The sequence below is a fragment of the Lactuca virosa genome, chromosome 8, assembly GCF_052849685.1.
Source record: "Lactuca virosa cultivar CGN04683 chromosome 8, Lactuca_virosa_CGN04683_v6, whole genome shotgun sequence".
NCBI classification, from domain to species: domain Eukaryota; kingdom Viridiplantae; phylum Streptophyta; class Magnoliopsida; order Asterales; family Asteraceae; genus Lactuca; species Lactuca virosa.
Window position 1 is genome coordinate 2,394,584 of NC_136433.1, and position 22,779 is coordinate 2,417,362.

At 36.5% G+C, this 22,779-nt stretch overlaps 2 protein-coding genes across 2 annotated transcripts; one reads left to right on the forward strand and one right to left on the reverse strand.

Moving 5' to 3' along the window:
- Positions 1-8,284: 8,284 nt before the first annotated feature.
- On the forward strand, positions 8,285-11,460 carry LOC145134909 (extra-large guanine nucleotide-binding protein 3-like). Its single transcript, XM_079069715.1, has 7 exons — positions 8,285-9,320; positions 9,394-9,531; positions 9,615-9,719; positions 9,823-10,008; positions 10,068-10,421; positions 10,498-10,661; positions 10,745-11,460. Exons 1-7 carry the CDS (start codon positions 8,454-8,456, stop codon positions 11,331-11,333), a joined length of 2,403 nt encoding a protein of 800 aa, XP_078925841.1. The 5' UTR covers positions 8,285-8,453; the 3' UTR covers positions 11,334-11,460.
- A 5,254-nt stretch (positions 11,461-16,714) lies between these two features.
- On the reverse strand, positions 16,715-22,426 carry LOC145132072 (protein argonaute 1B-like). Its single transcript, XM_079066720.1, has 20 exons — positions 22,208-22,426; positions 20,558-21,560; positions 20,345-20,478; positions 20,142-20,251; positions 19,939-20,045; positions 19,710-19,848; positions 19,510-19,626; positions 19,326-19,433; positions 19,173-19,244; positions 18,972-19,094; positions 18,712-18,877; positions 18,348-18,607; positions 18,104-18,246; positions 17,956-18,018; positions 17,820-17,883; positions 17,609-17,744; positions 17,465-17,538; positions 17,281-17,375; positions 17,171-17,202; positions 16,715-17,092 (listed from the first exon to the last, which is right to left on the reverse strand). Exons 2-20 carry the CDS (start codon positions 21,550-21,552, stop codon positions 16,893-16,895), a joined length of 3,138 nt encoding a protein of 1,045 aa, XP_078922846.1. The 5' UTR covers positions 21,553-21,560; positions 22,208-22,426; the 3' UTR covers positions 16,715-16,892.
- Between the last annotated feature and the right edge of the window lie 353 nt (positions 22,427-22,779).

Here is a 22,779-nt window from a genome sequence, read left to right on the forward strand (position 1 = left end):
AATACTCTAAGGCCCTTAACAAAGGTTGGAAAGCTCAAAATCTTAGCCATGTTGTTCAAGGCTCTAGGGATTTGGAATCCCTCCTTTCCAGAAGAGGTTTTATTCCTCAAAACGTTCCAAAGATGGAGACTTTGTGGACATGTATGTCCAATGCATGTCTTGAAGTCAAAATGGCCAAAGAGGGAAAATATACCCTAAAATCCATGCATGGCATCCACGCTTGACCAAAAGCTAGATCTAGCCCACCATGGGACCATTTTGCCCGGAAGATTCATAAAGTTGCAAACTTTATGAATCCCATGCATGCAATCGAAAAGAATGATAGGAAATGAAGAGTAAACTCAAGATCTAGTCATACTCTAAGATAAAAATCGAATCTTGAATGCTTACAATAGTCCACAAGATGGTCAAGCTCAAGAGTGAGGGCTTTGTTTGCTGGATCTTCTCATTATTCTCACTATCTTCTTCTTCTTAAGCTCCAAAAGTCACTCTAGCTCACAATATGAGAGAAAATGGAGATTAGGGTTTAGCACTGACGTTCTTAGGGCTTGGAGGCTGATGCAAGGTCAGCCTCAAGGTTGTAACACCATACATTTTCAAACAAATTTTTCATTTTAATTTCACATAAACCTCATTAACACATTTAACAAAAATCCCCAATTTGTCAAATTATCCAAACACATGATCAATTGTTGAATAAACCCAGGATCCTCAAAACATAACTCTTTCTCTGGTGTGTACAATCAAGTCGGCGCCTTCTCGCGATCCTGAAAGGAACCTGAAACACATAACACATAACACGGTAAGCACGAAGCTTTGTGAGTTCCCCAAAATACCACACATATTTCATTAGCCTCTCATGGCTATACTCAACTAAGACCCTCCGGTCAATGTGTCTCAGTGGGACCCTCTGGTCCCACAACTCAGCTGGACCCTCCGGTCCCTCAACTCGGCAACTCAATATAATACACAACATATATATCACAAAGACAATAAGCAGGATATCTCAATATACAGTATATGCACATAAGACCCTCCGGTCACACATAGATTACCATTCAAGGTAAGTATAGTGAGAAGACTCACCTCGGATGATGAACAACCCCTATAAACGATGCTACTACGCACCAGCCTCTATCTATGAGCCAAAACCCACGATTAAACCAATTAGGAACTAAGTCCAAACTCTCACTCATTAGGTCTAAAGGTAGTCCACTAATCAGCCCATTAATAACCTAAAACCCATTGGGCCCACCAAGGCCTAATAATAAATGGGCTCTCCCGAGGCCCAACTCTCAAAACTAAAAGGCAAGCCCAACTCAAGGGCCCAAAGCACACATATATATATAATCCTTTGGTCCAAAACTCTATTGCCACAAGCCCAAACTCCAGGCCCAACACTCAAGGGCCAAAAATGAGACTTAGCCCAAAAGTCCATAGTGAGGCTACGCGGGGCGTACCTCCCTTGGTACGCTCAGTGTACTCACGAATCCAGAATGGCCATCGGGGACACTGGGTCAGTACGCGGGGCGTACTGGAATTACGCTCAACATACTTCCCAGATTTACTCTTTCTACTCATTTGGTCTTAACTCGTTAAGACATTAACTCAAATCCCAGATCTGGACTCCTTAATGGCTCTTACTCCACAAAGTCAGTGACTTTAAGCCTTTGCATGGCTGACAAGGTCACAAACACACAAAACTCTCACTCTCTTAACTCAAAATGCTCATATCTCATGCATGGGTTGATTCTCACATTCAAGACCTCATTTTTATGGATCCTCTCCACTAGAAACACTTAAAAGAACAGATATTAGGTTTTGGAGTTCAACAACTCATAAAGCCTCAAGCTTTGGGACCAAAAACCCTAAAATGGACCATATCATGCACAAAACAAAAGGATGGGAAAGCTTTGAGCTGTATACCTTCAAATGATGCTCCAACCACAGAAAAGCTCAGATCCAAAGCCTGGACTCCAACTCTATTCTCTTCCATGCTCCTTCTTCACTCCAAAAATCCCATAAGAACACTTATAAGCTCACAATGGTCACACGCAATCTCAAGAACGAGGATTAGTGTTTGAGAGGGTTTATTGACCGAGGATGGTGGCCAGGAATGAGGCCATCTCATTCTTTATATAGGGACACTCCCCTCAATTAGGGTTTTCCTTCTGTGCCTAGTACGCCCAACGTACCCTCTGGTACGCCCAGCGTACTAGGTGGCTCCGCTTAAAAGTCACGCACATGAGTACGCTAAGCGTACACACGTACGCCCAGCGTACTCAGCTGCCACTTTTCTCACATAAGGGACTTATCCTGCCAAAACTTCAAACTTCCATTGCTTCCTCGGTATAACTCCGTTTTCAACGAACCTCATATCCACGGAAAGGTGAAGAGATGCCCTATGCCTCTAGCAACTCGTCGCAACCCCGAGACTTCCTCATGCCCGGGTTGCAACCCACAAACCCTAATCACAGTTGATCGGAAACATGATGTCACAAAGGTTTTAAGGAGATTATATAGGGTGCAAACCCTAAAATTTAGGGTTTTCCTTTACAGCGCCTACTCGTCGAGTTGGGCCTTCCAACTCGTCAAGTAGGACCTAAATCCCGCGTCCCACAAATGATCTCTACTCGACAAGTTGGAGCTCTCCAACTCGTCGAGTTCCAGTATAAAACCCTAAAATTTTGAAAAGAAATTGATACCTGAAACGAGCGTTACAACAATACAGTTTACATTATGGAAACATGCATTCAAATGGTTTTATAAAGATATAAAACTACATTATATTACTTCAGAGTACAAAAATACTTATACATTTTCAGTCTTAGGGTGTTTAAGACTACATTACATTTAAAAGAAAATATTGGATTTTCTGGAAAAACGCACTATCATTTTCAAGGAACAATGGCATATCTTTCTCGTACAAAATGCTTATGAACTCACCAACTTAAATGTTGACACTTTTTCAAAATCACTTGTACTCTCAGGGAATCAGTAGACAAGTACCCATACAGGTTTTGTGAAGACGGAGCGTATCAGTGTCACGTCTTATATTATTTTGTCGTATGTTTTTGGAGTTAAACAAACAATGATTCGAACTCAATGTAAATATTAAATTATCAATATGATGGTTGTAATGCTTTGATCTCTATTATTCAATTGTTATGATACTGTACATGAAAGTCATCCACCCCCAGACGTTCCCGCCGTTTTACTCGGTCTGGGGGTGTGACATAGTGTAATAAAACAAACTAAATATTATTAAAATAAAAGGGGAGGGGGTTGTAATTGCTTGAAAACTAAAAGACTTGAATAACTAAAAAGCTTGCAATTAAGCAAGATGATGAGATGCTCAAATATTGGAGAGAAATGGTCAACCAAGGCAATTCAACACAATGAACGTGTGTGTGTTTATCATTAGGATTCAATATGAAGCTTATCATTCATCCCAAATTGGTTATAGCAATCATGAAGCATGATATGCCAAGATTCCTCAAAGGTAGCCCACAACACACCTTCTTAATCAAAATCAAGGATTCAACTGAAGCAATTGAACCCACGAAAGTTTATTAGCATTAGGAATGCAGGAATCCCCAATTCCTTGAGGATGTCAATGCTTATACATCCATAAAGGATTCATGATCCATAAGCTAGAGATTATTTCTACCATCATAAAGCCCTTGTTCTAAGTAAATTCAATGATTCGATGCTAAACCAAAGAAATAAACCAACAATTGCACATTCAAGTACTAAGCTCATGATCAAAGTATTAAACAAGCATAACAATTATGAACTAGAATCACAAACATAAGATAAATGACAATCAAGCATGAATTCTTCAAAACCCACAAATATCCAAGGGTTTTAGCCCAAGTCAACCAAATTAAAGAGATTAACCACTCATGGAAACAAGATAACAATCAATAAGGTGTTTTGCATCAAGAAACTAACAATTACTAGAAGGATGAGAAGAATGTAGATCAAGCTCTCAAAAATCACCTCCAAGGTGCTCCAATGGTGGAAAATCAAAGTGTAGCTGCCAAACCTAACCCCCCAAGGTAAATGATGAGCAAAATGACCAAAATACCCCAAAGTGTGCAGTTGCACGGGTACCCTCGCAAGTTTGCGCGACGAGACTCCACCCTCGCAAACAATGTTGAAATGTCATTGGCACTTTTTTCTCCACTACTCCACCCCACTACTCAAGATTCCATTGGTCCCCCCCACACCTCACATGATTCAAAATTGGCTAATCATCTTCAAGCTTCATATGGATAGTCCAAGTCCATCTTCTTTAGTCCATGAACCATCTTCATAAGCCCACTTCATCCAAGTCTTCAACATTTTAAGCCCAATTCCTCTTTGATGGATCAAGAAAGCCCAATAATGCCTCGAAAGCCCACCAAGCCCATATCCAAGCCAAACCGTAACCGCATTGAGACTCCAAAACACGGCAAAATACCTCATGCAAAATAGAAAGTACCCGTCACGATCCATGATAAAGAAAATAAAGAATATACAATGCAATACTAATAAAAAGGCTAAAAAATCTAAAATAAACTATAAAAAAAGAGTGAAATAAAATAAACTATCAGTTTAGCATAAAACGGATGCCACACTGTTTCTAGAACCTCGACGCGCTGTGGCGCGCACCAAAATGCACGTTTCTTAACAACTGAGGCCATGTCGTGGTGCCTTCCCCCACCACATCGTGGCCAACCAAAACTTCATATTTTAGTTTTAAATGCCAAAAACACAAAGGGAAAATATATACCTGGAACTGATATTACACTCTATGCGGTAGGCCAAGATACCCGGGCGGACCAACGTTACGTTGAAGGCCAGGTGCATACCAGATTTATGTTGCTGGCGAGTGGGGTGGACAGTCATAGAGTGAAGGCCAATGCTTATATGTGTGTATTTATATTGTGGTGTGTGGTATTTTAGGGAACTCACTAAGATTTGACTTACGATTGTGGATTTAAATGTTTCAGGTACTCCAGATGATCATAGGAATGTGAAGGTGTGACTGTACGTACATCCACAACTTTGTATTTTGTGATTCCGCACCTATGTTGATACTCTGAAATTTGGAATGTAAAGTTTTGGAACAAATGGTTTTCTTGATGTTACCTTAACAAATGGCTTCTTTTACCCGAATTAAAAATTGAAAATTTTGCTGTGAAAATTGGGACGTTCCAGAATGTGTACAGTTTAAACAAGTAGAAGGAGTAAACGTGGACGAAAAAAACTCAATGACCAAATATGTGCAAATCGAAAAATATATTACATTTTTAAGACGTTATCCCTAAAATATATTATAAAGTATAACATAGTTAATATATTTATTTAAAAATAGTTATAAAAGTTTGACGTCACAAATAAATGTAGTTGGTTAAAAAGGAGTGTGTGTGTGAGAGAGAGAGATGTGTAATCAATCTTATGTTATTAAAAAAGGGAATTTGAGTAATCTAACCACTTTATAATGTTATTTTAAAAAACAATAACCATATATAAGGGTGCAAACGAGCAAAATTACTCGTGAGCTATTCGGGATTGGATCGTTAAAAGCTCGACTCGAAACTAATTTTAAATGAGTTCGACCTGAGCTCGGTTTTAATATTAAGCTCGTTCATTAAACGAGCTCGAGCTTGAGCCTATGTCATTAAACTCGATTAGGCTCGCGATCCTAAACGAGCCTATATATAATATAATTTATTATTATTTTTATATTTTAAAATAAAAACTATTTGGGAAATTAGAGTTTTAGGGTATTAATAAACAAGTTCGAACCAAGCTTAAGCTTGTTTAGGCATGTTAGACAAAAAACGAGTCGAGCTCAAGCCCAAGCCAAACTTGTATAATTCTGTACGAGCTCAAGCCAAGCTTGACCTCGAGCCTCGTATAACTTAATCGAGCCTAACCTGGATTGGCTCGGCTCATTTGCGGCCCTAACCACAACTTTTTTTTTTGAAAAGTGACCACAAGGTTTGGAATGGGTCATTCTAGACCCGTATGTTGAAATCGGTAATGGGTATAAGATCCAAGCACGTATTGTGGTCCCCTTATATATTTCATATAGGGAACAAAGAACACACAAATACCCTAATTTTACCTCTCCGGAATAGTACTCCGGAATGCCCGTACATTCTAGGGTACATTCCAAAATACATTTTTCAGTCTGGAACGTACTTGTGTCAGATTTCGGATCCAAATCCTACCTACCACAACCAACTCCATAATGAACATAAATACTCAAAAATATCGTATTATGGTATCCATAGTCCGTAATACATTTCGTCAATCTAGAACGTACAATTGTCAGATTCCGGACCTGATCCCAGGTAAATGCTCAACACACCAAAAAAAAAAAAAAAATCAAGAGGCTACTAATCAAAATTAGTCAAAAGTCAAGATATGGTGTAATTAAAAATCTCTATACTAGACTAGTATGTACAATAAAATTAAGATAATGTGTAAAAAAATGGACCTTTATGGGTAAATGATGAACACGAAAAAAAAAAAAAAAAAAAAGTCATCAAACAGCTTCCGATCAAAATTAGCAAAAGTCTAAATTATGGTGTAACTAAAAACCCTATAATTAGAATGGTGTGTATAATAAAATTAAGATGTTGCGTAAAACAACGACCTTTTTTAGCAGACTCATTGGAACATAATCATTTGTTATCCTTTTACTTTTTAATACTAGAAAATAGATGACGATGCACAGTTTCATATATTTAACGAGCCATGTAGGGTTGTCCTTGATATAATAAGAACAAAAGTCTCTATTAAGGTCCAACTCTATAAATTAAAAGAAAAACATATAGTATAAAATAGACAAGTTTACATAAATGGTCCTTATAGTTGACAAAAAAATCACGTTATAAATCCCTTTAAGGGTTTTTTAGCATGGCGGTCCTTTATAGTTTGAAATCAAATACAATTGGTTTTTATGACTAACACCGTTAGTTAACAAAGATTAACTATTTATGAAATGACCAAAATACACTCAATAACTATTTTTCCTTTTCTTTTAAATGTTTTATAACCAACACAATAACAAAACGGGGCTTACCCATCTAATCATCATCGTTGGCGACAAATCATCAATCTTATCTTGATTTGTCACAAAAACTTAATCATCCATTTATCTCCTACATTGTCGTATGTTCAAAGAAAATCACACAATCAAAATTGGTTAATCATCATCACCAAAAATATGGTTCAAGAAAAAGACCAAATGAACACAAATTACAAACTACCAAGACCTACATAAGACTTGAAAATACAAAATTGTTCCATTATCATCACTAAAAATTTCAAATTCACTCATAAAGGACAAAATTAGGAGAATAATATGTAGAGTCACCAAAGAAAGAAATAGTTGAGGGGAAGAGCGGGTAGTGGGTATGATGATGATTTTAAACTTAAAAAGACAAATTGTCTTCTTCCCTCATCCTTTTCCTGGAATTAAATCTTAAAGGATTACTAAACATGTTTTCTATGAAAAACTCATAAATGATTCAGATGTAAAACCCATAAATGAGGGAATCTCCGAGAGTACGCCCACAATGTAAAATCTTGAAATGATCGATGTGGAGATGTAAAATCTTGAAAGGATCGTTGTGTAGATGTAAAACCAAGAGACGATTTAGAATTAGGATACCTAGAAATGAGGAGATCTCGGGAGTACGACCACTATCAAAGGTTTCAAGATTTCCGATGAATGCGTTGAAGCTTTGTTTTATCCTTCCTGTTTTTGCTTTATGGATTGATTCTAAATCTTTGTTTTTACATTTCCCGGTTTCAATGAACACACCTACAATCGAAGCTTTGAAGCTTTATTTATGGTGGAAACGAAGAGTTCCTGAATCAAAACTTTCAAGCTTCATTTATAGTGGTGGTTGTGGAAGCTTTCAAGCACATTGGAGAATATGAAGAGTTATACAACCCTTGTTTGAATCAAATATATGAGAGAGAGAGAGGTCATCGTTATAATGTTATTTCTCTTTTCTTAATATAAAAAATTTACATATAAAAACAAAAAAAATTAGGATATTTTGGTTATTTCACAAGCATTTAACTCTTGTTAACTAACAATGTTTATCATAAACACCGATCATATATTTATTTTGAACAATAAAGGACGATCCATATTAAAAAAATTCCTTAAAAAGATTTGAATGTGGTTTTTTGAGAACCATAAGTACCATTTATGTAATTTTGTCAAATAAATAAACAAAATGTGAAGGAAAAACGGTAACAGATGTGAATCTGACGTTTGTTTGGATGCGTAACAAACTAACAACACATCCATTCTTGAACTTTGATTCTTGGCTGCCGAGTGCCGACCACCTCTCCAAATCCGCCCCCACCATCTCGCTGTATCTGTCGACTGGATTTCCTTTCATCAATCAACCTCACCACTCACTAATCTCTTGCCAACAATGACGGATGATGATTACGCCATCAATGAACAAACTTCTAAACAACATTGGGAAGATCTCCTTCGTAAGATGTTGCCGGCCGGAGCCCCCTTACCTGACGAAGATCAACTCGATTATTCAATTTCCGTCGAATACCAACCCCCCACCCGCCCACACAACAATAACATTAACCACCACTCCCTTTCCAGAACCATCACCACCACCAACCCTATACCCATCATTAAAAATTCAAATTTTACTAAACCCCCAAAAATTCACCACAAATACACTAGTGCTACTACTAATTTGGCTGTGTCTCTCGTTACACAGGCTTCCGAAACCGGAGAAGATGAAATTTCCAATGTACTGAGTTTCGATACCACCCAAGAAGAAGAAGAAGAAGAAGATAATAATGATTCATCTACAAGTGTTACGGCTTCTCCTGTCGTGGAAACTGGTGGAAAGAAGAATCAAAAGAAGAATATATGTAGCAGGTGTGGAAACGGGAATAGATTGAAAGAAAAAGAAGGTTGCATTGTTTGCGATGCGAGGTATTGTAGTAACTGTTTGCTCAAGGCAATGGGATCAATGCCTGAAGGACGAAAATGTGTAGGTTGTATCGGGCAACCTATCGATGAATCAAGAAGACAGAGGCTAGGGAAGTGCTCAAGAATGTTGTCTAAAATTTGTAGTCCTCTGGAGGCGAGACAGATAATGTTGGCTGAAAAAGAATGCTTTGCTAATCAGCTTCGTCCCGAGCAACTTGTTGTGAATGGAAGACAGTTACGGCAGGAGGATTTGTGTGAGCTTTTGGGTTGCCGTGTTCCTCCATTGAAGTTAAAACCAGGCAAGTATTGGTATGATAAGGATTCTGGACTTTGGGGGCAGGTAAGCAAATTGGTTAAAGTTTGTTGTTTGTTTGTTTGTTTTGTGATTGAAATTTTGTAAGGAATTTTTTTAGGAGGGGGAAAAGCCTGATAGGATTGTAAGTTCAAAATTGAATGTTGGTGGTAAGCTTCAGATGGATGCAAGCAATGGAAACACACAAGTTTATATCAATGGCCGTGAAATAACAAAAGTTGAACTCAGGGTACTAAAGGTAAATACTAAATGGTAACACTTTGTAGTCTGTAGGTGAATACATAATACATTACATATAATCAGTTTTGATATGCATTTCAGCTAGCCAAGGTACAATGCCCACAGGGAACACATTTCTGGCTTTATGATGATGGGTCGTATGAGGAAGAGGGTCAAAACAATATCAAAGGAAACATATGGGGAAAGGTTCTCACGTAGTCTTGAATCAATAAATATATATCATCCTGCTGTATATTTTATTCTTTTATGATAATGATAATTATCTGAGGGGTGTTTTATTGGTAGGTAGGCGTCTACTCGGTTCATTTCTTCATTGTTCTGTTTGCCTGTACCCCATGAACCTTGTCATGGTTTGAAGTTGAAGCATGAGTTAAGTAGGTCTATTATTACTCAGAATTTGGAGCATTCAACAAGAGTTGACAAGCTTATGCTGTTTGGGTTGGAAGGATCAGGGACAAGTACCATCTTCAAGCAGGTATTATTTATTAAATATTAATCGAGCTAATCCATTGTATTAATGTTGGTGACTTGCAGGTGAGGTTTTTATATGGAGACAAGTTGAGTAGTGAGGAGTTGCAGCATCTTAAGCTTATGATACAAAGTAACACATATAGATACCTTAGTGTGTTGCTTGAAGGGCGAGAGCGTTTTGAAGAGGAAGATGGTTCTGAAAGTGTTTATTCATTTAAACCAAAATTCAAACATTTCTCTGATTGGCTACTGGATATAATGGCAATGGGTGATTTTGAGAATTACTTTCCGGCTGCAACACGAGAGTATGCTCCATTAGTTGATGAGATATGGAAGGATCCTGCTATTCAGGAAACTTACAAGCGAAGAGATGAGCTGAATTTTCTTCCAGATGTCGCCAAATATTTTCTTGATCAGGTAGATGTTGTTTCTATCTATTTTCTCGTATTAGTCAGGTGGGTCTCAACTCTCAACTCTCAATTAATAAATGCAGACAATTGAGTTATCAAGCAATGATTATGAACCATCAGAGAAGGACATTTTATATGCTCAAGGGGTAACCCCAACCAACGGTCTTTCGTGTCTGGACTTCTCGTTTCGTGATCACAGCCCCATGTCTACATCTGATGATGAAAATGGTCAATCTCCTTTAATCAGGTAAGCTAAGCTTCTTTTCTGGAATTATTATTATTATTAGATGAAATATGAAGTTTGTGTTTTTTATCTGTGTTTGGTGATAGGTTTCAGCTACTTGGCATGAAACTGCATGATGGTTGCAAATGGCTAGACATGTTTGAAGACGCGCGGTTGGTTATATTTTGTGTGGCGTTAAGCGACTACGACCAGGTGTGGGCCCACAAAGACAAAGACAATGATGATGTCATCATCACGGAAAACAAGATGCTAGCAAACCGAGACTTGTTCGAGAGGCTCGCAAAACAAGCTTGTTTTGCGGACATTCCGTTTGTGCTTATTTTGAATAAATACGACATCTTTGAGGAGAAAATCGGGCGGACCCCGTTGAGTGTTTGCGAGTGGTTTAGTGATTTTGGGGCGGCGCTGGTGAAAACTTCAACCGTGTCACTGGCAAACCAGGCTTATTATTATGTGGGTATCAAGTTTAAGGAGGTGTATGCGGGTATAACTGGCAGGAAGCTTTTTGTATGGCAGAGTGTTGGTAGGGAACGTGGATCTGTTCAAGGAGGAATCTCATATATTACTGAAGTCATCAGATGGGATCAACAAAGACATCAACATCTCTATGCTCATGATGATGACCATGATAATACTTCATTCTATACCCACTCAAACTTGATTGTAAATAAATAGTTTTTCTTTCATCCGTAAATATCTTTATGCTCTCATGTACTCCAGTTTTTCAACATGTGTGATGTGTTGTGTTGTATATCATCATCATCTTACCTGCTGTTTACTTGACATAACTCCGTCCGTCCGTCTTCTTGGTCTTTTCTTCTTGTAGAATATTGTTAGGCGCTATTAAGACTACTTTTATTTTATTTTTATCATCAATATATATATATATATATATATATATATATATATATATATATATATATATATATATATCATACATACTTATAAAGCTAACATTTTTTCTTGAATCTCATGCATTTGAAACCTCCTTTTTTAACTTCCTCTAACTACATTCATTTGAAACCTTTTTTTTAACTAATGCAACTCAAGAGTGTTCTTAATTATGATTTAACACTCAAAAGTTTTATAACTTATATTATGTTTAATTAGCATTTAGTGAAAAGTTTACTATAAAAAAATCAATATTTTGGGAAGACATGCATACAAATCATATACAAAATTCAGAAAGAAAACAAACTTAAAGGTTTTTGTGTTGGGTTGAGGTCTTATGACCACTTTTGGAGATATGCTATTATATTAGAGGTTTTAATTTGTAAGTTTGTTATATTAATTCGTTTTTATATTTTCTTCGTTTTTGGATTATTATAATACAGTCGTTGTATATTGTTGTTTAATCGTTAATATATTGATCATATGTTATATAGGGTGATGTCGAAAATATTTAATTAAATATTTTAAATATGTTTTTTTGTTTTGTAATTGTACCGTTTCAAAAAGATAATTAATTAAAACTCATACATATATTATATTTTCCATCTCTCTCTCTCTCTCTCTCTCTATATATATATATATATATATATATATATATATATATATATATATATATATATATATATAGAGAGAGAGAGAGAGAGAGAGGTCAAAACACTTAAATTCATTGAAAATCTAATATTTCAAATGCTTTTAATAGTGATTGTAAAAATTTCAACATGTGTTACTTAATTGATTGATTAATAAAAATATTAATGTTTTGAAACTCCTAACTCTTAAACTTATATTATTTAATTTGTTAGTTAACTAAAATATTTTTCCTACATAAAGATAATATTTTTATGTTTAGTTACTCATATTTGTTTATGTAATTAGAAAACTACATAGAATGACTACTTCAATTTCACATAGGAATCGATATCACTATAGAGGTGTATGATCTTTAACCGATGATAGGAGATCCACATAACCTTTTTAATTATTTATATTAATGTTTTGTAATATCTATTTTATATTCCTATTCACCTTAATTTTTTAGCTACAAATTAAGGAATAGGATTCTCGGCGCACCAACATAAAGTCAAACGTACGCCTTGCAAAATATGTAATTAAAATTAAATATCATATTTACTAATCGACTTATTTTAAAACTTTTGATGACATTTATGTATAATGATATATTTTGTATGACTTCATTCTTAATTTCAATGTTTAATATTTGAAAGTTCATATATGAAACCTTGGATGTTTTGGTGTAATATAAATAATGTAATACAAAGTTTATTAGTTCAATATTGTTTATTAATAGCTCATTCAAAATAACTTGTTTCTTATTTTATCCAAAAAAATATTATCGGACATAAGAAAAGTAGATTATATTAATGTTATACAAAAACTTATAATATATATTGGATATTATAAAAATAAAGTAAAGTTTATAAGGTATGGACTATATTAGATAGTATCAAAATATAAGTTGATGAATTTTTATGTTATTTGATAATTCGGTTAATGCCCAAAACATGACTAAAAACATAAATTTCAACATATTTCTATTTTTTTCCCATAATTATTTTAACCACTTAAATGTATTCTTGCGCAACGCGCGAGGTTACTCCTAGTATATATATATATATATATATATATATATATATATATATATATATATATCAATCCTCGTAATAAGATGACAACAATTACATAAGCATGTCAACAGTTATTCAACAATTTCATCCCAACAAATCAGTTTATATACAAACAACTTATTACATTTCATAAAAATGAGTTTCAATATATACGCCTTGCCACCGCCTGTTTATTGCTCGGTAGATGGCTCTTCTATGCTTACCAAGGAAACTCACAGCCATGACTCCGCTCGTTAATCTGGTATCCCCGTACAAACCCATCCATTCACAACGGATTTATAAAAAGACAACACCAAATCTCATTTTTACACAAATAAAACGCTCAAATCCGACATCACTTGCTATACCATACCATACCATTTTGGTGTAAATGAACAATATAACACAAATTTTGGAAATGGGCATCAGAACTCTCACTCAGTCTTTAAACTCTAAGTTTATAGATATATGTAGTTAATTTAATTGAAGGTTTATATTATAAATATAATATCTTTTGAGAAATTGAGTAATCTAACCAAATGTTTAAGGAATTTGAATAAAATTACCACCATTTTTTTTTTTGAAAAATAATCACATATTCTGGAATGGACCATTCCAGAGTGGAGTTATCTAGCCTAGCTTATTTTGTATCAGGTTTCGAACTTAATGGGTAGTACATAAGGCATCCTGGAATGCATGCCAGAATATCTTCATGTTTCGGACTTAGTAGACAAAGAAGAAATTACATCTGATTCTGGTGAGTTTGAGGTTTTGCAGGTAAGTTCTTCACACTTTTACTTGTACTTTTTAAAATTTTAATTATAACTGCAAAAACGTTAGTCCGAAACGCATAAATATTGTCTGGAAACCCGAAAAATAGTTCCAAAATGTTGTATTAGATGATAGGAGGTGCCTTAGTTAGCCGGTTATTTTAATATTAGTATAGACCCAAAATATTAGAAAAGTAGTTACATTAACACTAACATATGCCTTAGATAATTCCGAAACACGAAGAACATAGAATATGAAGAACAAATCCAAAATGTATAGAATAATTTGCTTTGAAACGTCATAACAAGCCTGGAATTATAACTAAATTCTTTTTTCCAACATGACCTCATTTTTTATATTTCTCTTACAATGTCTTGCACACATGTCATTGTTGTGTATATTCTTGCTAAAATCAAGAAACAACCACCATGCAAGACTATCTCCCTTACAGACGTGTTTATGTAAGTGGTTAGATATTCTTGTCGATGTAAAGGGGATCAATTGTTTTTATATATTCTGCAAAGTAGTTGTCAAACAAAACATCATGTTCGGGATTTCCTTGCTTCTAGAGTGAAGGATGGATCATGTTCGTTGGACATTTGTACCGACAACTTTCAATACCGTTTTACATGATTTGTGTGATATGACTGATGGGTCTCAATACCCAGCTTGGTCTGAGTGTGGTACGGTATACATGTGTCTCAATTACATTATCCGAGTAATAGTCGTTTATAAAAAATGTTATTTGATGATTAGTTATTTCTAGTGTTGTGGCATGGTGGTCGGTTAATCGTTTGGTGGCTTTGAACCGATTACGAATAAAGATGTTTCGCAGAAATTGGTCTATCGGTCAAACTCAAACTCGAAGGAAAAATAAAAAATTCAAATATTCAAATTGTCAAATATGAATTGTTTTCGTTAATAATTACATGAAGTTAGAGAATGCCACTAAACCATAATTAAACATATAAACACATAAAATGCACATAAATAATCATACTACAAATGACCAACTATTAACTAAAATTAATATAAAACAAATACATAACTTCAAAACGTTTGGTGGCTGTGAACCGATTACGAATTTTAAAGAACCTCTTTCTAAACTTTCGTATTTCTGAAAGACTCAAACTTTCATACTTTACAATATTGTTACTCCAAAACATGCTAAATGCATATTTGTAAATAATATTTTACATTGATAATGTGGTTACACAAGACTGGATACAAACCGACTATTAAAAAGTGTTATATATTACATAACTTCCTAGGATACTATAATTTATACATACATGAGTACTAAATACAAAAGTAATAGTTTTAAACTATTCAAAATCTTCTAACAGTATATGACTATACTGGATTCTCATTACCTGCAATTGTTAAACACTGAGAGGGATAAGCGGTGACGTTTAGTGAGTTCAATAATAGATACAATATAACGTTATGACATATATATACTTCAATATGGCAGAAGCAAAGAGGAACAAGGAACAACAAAGGCATATATGAATCATATGACAAGCTTTCCATATCAATCAATGATTTGATTCAAAGATATTCAACCAATGAGACATAACAATTTCAATACTTGATATACATCAATAAAGTTTCGGCCCAAATGACATAGAAGACATACAAAATCTGGTTAAATATTTTGGTAGATTTCAGGCTTTCAGCCCTGTCTAACATTCTGCCAATGTCATAGAATAGAAGTCATTCTCTTACGAGACATGCTCTACATGGCCAGAGGCTACATACCAATACCACTGTGAATCTAAGTCCTTTCACTGATCACATGGCCAAAGGTATAGCTTTGCTATCATAAATAGCGGAAATACTAACAACGGAAAAGCATATAGCACATATAACACATAACATACAATTGTTCCTATATATTGAACTCGCCGTGAATTAATCAGGGGTTAAAATAGTAATTTGTGCAGCACTTCGTTATAATAGATAGCTTTCTTCGCTGAAAATCGGGAGCTTTATTGAAAACCGAGCCCTGCGAGGGTTGAGCTTCAAACCGAAAGGATAAATTTCTCAGACTCTTCGGGCACTTCGGAACGTATTTTCCAACCAAAACCGGGAGATCTCGCACCTCCCTTTATATACGTCATGTATTCCCTAATTTAGTCCGAAATGTTATTCCCTAATTTAGTCCGAAATGTTTTGTTTTGGACGATATGGTTATTTTACCAAAATAATAATAATAATAATAAAAGCTGTTTTAACCAAACCAGATATTTATATAGGCTAGATTAGTCAACTTCTCATTTTTTACTTGAAATATTTATGTTATATATTAGATTTTAAATTGATATTAAGCATATATGTTAATAGTATTATTATGAGTTGGGCATATATTAGAGCACAACATGGACACCTTTTGACGAGAGTGAGGTATACCTTCCCGCAAAGACATGCTCTATTCATTATATAACCTTATTTTGTGGGTTAATTACTCTTAACCGACTATTGATCATCAATTATTGATTTAGTCGCAAGAATCGTGCAACAAATAAGATAGAATATCTTCTCCGCTACAATCAAATCAAAGCACAATGTATATGATTTTACCAAACTTGATATTTATCAAGTAAAATCGAATAACATAACAGGAACAAAAGGGCATCATGCTATAACAGTAAGTAGTATATGATGAAGCTATGAGCTATCCATTTGAAAATCGAAACAGAAAGGTAATAGCCAAAAATAAATATAATATAGCAAACCAAGCAAGTATTTTCAAGTTTTAAACAAACACCTACAGACATAGTGTGTATCAAAAGCTGGAGCATAGTTGTAATTTATCCAGCACAAAAGTGTAGTAGTACACACAAAAACATACATGAAATGAAAGGGTAGGGTAGGGTAGGGTATTCTAGCAGTAGAACATAACCCGCTTGACATTCTCCTTGAGAGCAGGTAGGGGTCTGACCGCAGAAGCATTTGCCCCTGGCACACGGGTGCTCCTTGTCCCTGCACCACGGCTGCTTGTCATGGAGCCACTGTCAGATGTGTCTGGCTCCATATAGAAGCGTGCACGGAAGGCAGCCAGATGAGCATAGTATGCGGGTGGCACTGTGTTTTGTTTTGTTGCATCAAATATTATTGCATTTTATAGATTAGAGAAAAAAAACATCAATCAACTTAACTTACCAATGGACACAGAACGAGTGCACCTTGCATACCTGTCCAAACAAAACATAATTCAAATAATTAAAACAAATCTTTACTTAATTCAACAAGAGAACATAAATGACACATACGTGTAACAGAGGTTGTTTGTGAGTGATTGCAGAGCATCAGCTGCAAACTTGTTCTCATCCCACAGCACATGGTAATGGGCCGGACGGCTTGTCCCCTGTTTTAAGTTTATCAGACACACCACCACCCAAATGATATGTTATTTATGGAACTCAAATCTCAATTTAAACACAAACAAACACATACTTGAATCCCAGCATGGCTGCACAGATAGAAATCAAACTCGGTCGGATGACATATCTTGGAGTCGACAACCGTGCCTGCAGAGCATGTGATGACATATCAGTAAATTAATTACCAAATCCAAAATAAAAAAGATGAAAATGACACCTGGCAGTATATTCCCACTCCTGTCAGTAGCATTGCGGTCACGATGGTTGTTAGCAAACAATCGCGTGTGATGACGTTTTTGAACCACCACAAACGTCACTGGAGGCTGATAATCTGGCTCCAACGATGCACATGCCTGTCAACCCAACTTTATTTATTTTATTTCCATTTTTTCAAAAGTTAAACCAACCATTATATTCCATCACCTCACCTTCCGAATTGCATCAAGCTCATAAAGTAAAACTTGATAGAACTGACCCTCGCTCACTCCATCCCTAAATCCAAATCGCAAACATCAACACTCAATCGAAAACATACAGACAGGATCAGATAAATATAATAAATACCTGTAAAAAATAATCCGCTTTGGCTTCTGCCCAGTTGCTCTGCGGAAAGATATCAGCAGTTCCCTGTTTTTTCATAACAAACATCAATCAATCAACTGTCTGCAAGTAAAACCAATCCTTTATCAAATCCATCAACAAACATTCATACTTGACCATGCCACCAGACATTTTGCCTCTTTGTGGGTCATGCCACTCCTTGTACAGATCCTGGATCAGTTCTTGACGGTGGGCTTGTGCACAAACCAACCCAGCATACTTTGTTATCTCAGGCCAGTCTTGAGAGGCAACAACCTATAACATCATTATTCATTGTCAACAACTCTTTCACTTTTACTTTCTTACATACAAACACATAAAATATATATACATATATTTATTTATTTTTAGCATACAGCTGCAATAGAGGGGCTTGAATCTTCCCCAGGGTGTGGATGGGTGACATCAGCACCAAAGATGATAGTTGGAACATCGCTGACATTAGGTATACGCCTTGAAATTGCATCCAAAAGGACCGTGTTCCTTCCTCCAACCTTCACGTTAATCTTCAAAGCCACGTTTGCAAGGTACTGTTTGCTCATCTTAAAAACATGTTTAGTCAGACAGCATTGAGAAACAACGCCAAGATCAGTCTCACAGATTCGTTTCAGGTCACCTACATTAAAGTTTAAACAATAAACATAATTTTTTATCGACAACCAAAACAAACTATTTAAACACAATTTATGATACGATACAATGGAAGAGAAAACTTGATACCATAGAGGGATCCATTGTTATCTGGCAGAATGACAATGAGCAGATCAAGCTCCCTTTTCTGAGGTTGAAGCTTAGTCATGGCATCATGGAAACGAGCTTTCAACACTCTCTCCACCTGATCAGGACGCCCACTAAATGCCGGAAGCACAGGTTCAGGATTGAATGCCTGTATTTATAAAATTAATAAGTTCATTTTTTTTTTTAAAAAAAATTGACGATCAATTTATGGATGAGTGTTTTCTTCGCTTTGCATAGCATACCATGCCAGAAATATTACACATTTGAGCAAGCTCATGACAGAAACCACGGGCAGTATTATCTTGCACATTGCGGGCAAAATTTATGCAGATCCAGCTTGCGACTCTTCCTCCATTCACCATTTTCTGCAAAATATTTTGAGGCGAATGTTTATGTGAGATACGTAAAGTATACATGTAATGACATAAATCAGGGTGAGCTACCTTGTTCATCATATTCCATTGACCTACTTGAGGCAGACAGTCCTTTTCACGGCCTGTGTCATGGTACTTGAGCTACAAAAGCAAAAAAGAGCAGTTAGTTACACAATGGAAGGAATATGTGTATGTGTATCCAATAACAGATGATTTAGGTACCCAAGGAGGTGGCAAAATCCTAGCTTCAACAGAGGCGAGATTCCGACTAATTTTTATCCCAAATTCCTGGGCGTAAGGATCCTTGTCATAAGCATTGTGAGCGACCGTCTGCATTTGTAGCATGAGACATGTAAAATGGATAAATATGCTTTTATGCATACAAAGTAAATGTTTACAGCAGAACCTTTAGGATATCCTCCTCTCTCTCATGAGGGCGCTGACATGTCACTTTAAGTAAGGCAGTAATTTGTCTCTCATTTAGCCTCTTTGAATACCTCTGACCCTCTACAATCTTGCACACCTGATGAATAATCCATTCATTCAAAACATTAGTCTGCATCTCATACACATGAATAAAACATAAAAACTAATAATCTAACCAACCTCCATAGGCAAATAGTTGGGTCTCTGAGTGTTCCCAACTTGCAGGCATGGCCACTGAATGTGTTGGATCACAAATCCATATGTCTCACGGAAGTATTCCACCACAGATTTCATTGTACCTCTCTCATCCACTGGAAAACTGATGTTTTAAAAAGAAAACTGAATTCAGCCACAGCATACAATATAATCAATTAACAAAAAAAAAAAAAAAACAAATATTAGTTCTTACTTAAGCTCCCGTGTTGCTTGAGATGTTAATCCAGATATGCGATACTTCCTGCGCATATTTCCCCGGTGCGTTACTTCCACCTTGACTCCTCTTAGTGCTTTTTTTATCTATTTAACAAACGAGAAATATCGTTTAGCATACACCCATTTGTTAGAGCTTAGAACTTGGAAGTGCATTGATGTCATCTGGGTGAAGAATCTAACCTTCACCCGGTCAGAGTCAGATAATGGTCTTGCTGAAACATCCCTGTTCAGGAGCTGAGTGACAAAGTCAATCACAGGCAGTGGCTCAATGAAGGCAGTCGAGGACATGTCTGCAGGGTAACATTAACAAAAAAAATGTCAAATGAAAAGTTGACTTGAGTGGAAAAAATTTAATGAGATAATGGCAAAAAAAACAAACCTACCGATATTGAGGGACAGCCCCATCTGAGTAGGGCGTATACTCTGGTAGAAACCACGCCAACTTTCAAGCCCTTCACCCAATGGTTGCCTTCGACCAAGAGCAGGGTGATAGAATGATCGACCCACTGGCGTGTACCTACAAAAGGATAAGATCCAACATGAACAAAATATTAGCATGTAGTAAGTCCACCATAAAAGATGGTTTGAATACTTACCGATTAGTAGGCAGCTCACGAAGAACAATATCTAGCACCTGAAGAGCTTCTTGTGGAGCATCAGCCTGCCTTCCTTGTAAAAACATGTCTAAGTGATGCAAGTCGGCACGTGAAGCCAACTTGATTGCAACCTTGAAGTCCCTCTCTCTTCTGGCACCGCCTGATCCATCATCTTCATCAAGCAGGGTGATTTTGAAATCTTTAGAGATAAAAGGAAGAGGGCCTGCAGTATAAAGACTCTTTCTTCCATCATAAGCAGGTAGCCGCTTCCCAAGATGAGAGTCTTTGTACAGTTTCACCAACTGTGCCATCACAGCCCGATTCACACCACGGGAGGTCACTTCAGGTGTGATAGTAACATCATATTGGTGTAAATCCTTGTCAGGCAGTTCAGCAAAAAAGTGGTTGGCCTTAACAATGCACCTTGTTCCAGAGCTACCTTTTCCAGGACGTAAAGGAAACCTCATTGACTTGCTGGAAGCAGGTGCAGCCTGTACAGCCACCTCTTGCTGCTGCACAGACAGCTGTTTAAGCTGAGCTGTTGCCTCATCCACAGGCTGATTACTGGATGGCCCCACACAAGATTCTGCTTGCTGGGGGACCTGTGTTGCTTGGTGCAGCTCGGGAGTTGGTGCCTTAGAAGGTCCAGAACCACCATGAACATCGCCTCCACCACCTTGAAATGGTGCAGTTCCTCTTGGACTCTGCTGAACTGGTCCGGTAGGATACTGTTGGGGAGTCATGACACCGCGTTGTGGTCCACCAACAGTGGACCCTCCTCCCCTTGGACCCCACCCCCTTCCTCCTTGTGGCTGTCCACCCTGTGCTCCTTGGCCACCTCGCCCTCTTCCTTGATAGCCACCTTGTGGTTGTGGCTGTGGCTGCTGCTGCTGTGGTGGAGGTCGTTGAGCAACAGTGCCTCGTCCAGCACTGGCTACCTGAGGCTCAGAACTCTCTCCTGCACTGGGTTGTTCAGTCCTCCTCTTCCTCACCATGATGACAACTAAGAAAACAAACATCAGTGTCAGTACGGTAAACAAACCCCAAAAGAGAATCATCGGAAAAAAAAACTCTTACTGTAGTAATAAAACACACAAGATCAAAAAGCATGCGCATAACCAATTAAAAAAAAGGCATGCATTACATGAGGAGTGATCCACACCAACAGTTGTATGATTTTCACAGAATCTAGAACAAAAGAGGACGATAGAACATTTTGTAACGCTTTTATACTCGATAGCCCGCCCAGTCAGGCAGAAGATTAAGTAAATCCCGTACGAAAAAGTTCAGTTAAACACACAAACAAGTCAAAGCGTACAACAAAGAAAAAAAAGAGGAGTATAGTACATGATGCTAAAAGGAAGTGACCCTCGAAACTGAAAATCACGACTATAGCAACTTAAAATGAAAGGAACGCTCGACCAAAGTGCCAGATTCCAGTCAGAAACCCTAACTTCCAGAGCGAAAACCCTAAAACCCCAAAAATCGTACAATGGAAAGTGATAAAAGTGAAATGAGCACATAAACGTAGAGATCGATGCAAATCCGAGTAAAAATACACCGTCAAACACGACATAGTATAGATCTAATAGAATGATCAACGTAGAAGGGTATTAACCTAAAGTTGATCACTGTACAACATTTATGTACCTCAAATGATCTGAATACTGTTTTTCGTTCCCTCAGAGCGCAAACAATATCGATTCAAGCTAGTAACTAGGACAATAAAGCTCGATAGAACTGCGATTTGTAGAAGAAACCGTTTCTTGAAGCAGTTTTCTTTTGCTTTTCTTCAGCGAAAACCAAGGGACATACCCGTCTCCTACTTACTTATGGGAGTGGCAGGTCTCAGAAAATGACAAGTCGTTTTGGACTACGGAATGGCAAAAGGACATATTTTTGGGCTGGATAAAAATAGAGGATACAACGGTATAATATACATTTAAACATGGGTTAATTATTTATCTATATAACAACTTTATTTTAACAATAATAACAAAAAAAAAAATACGATAATCGTATCCATATCCAATAATAATATGACGAAAGAGTTACGATTACTGTATTCCAAAAGTATGGGTTCTTTTCATTGATAAGTGATAACTTTTGTATAACAAAAACAAAGTTGCTAAAAAAAAACGTACTTTTACCTTGTATGAGATAATTTACTTTGTATATATGGAAATATCATCCCATAATCTACTATAATAAATAAAGATCCA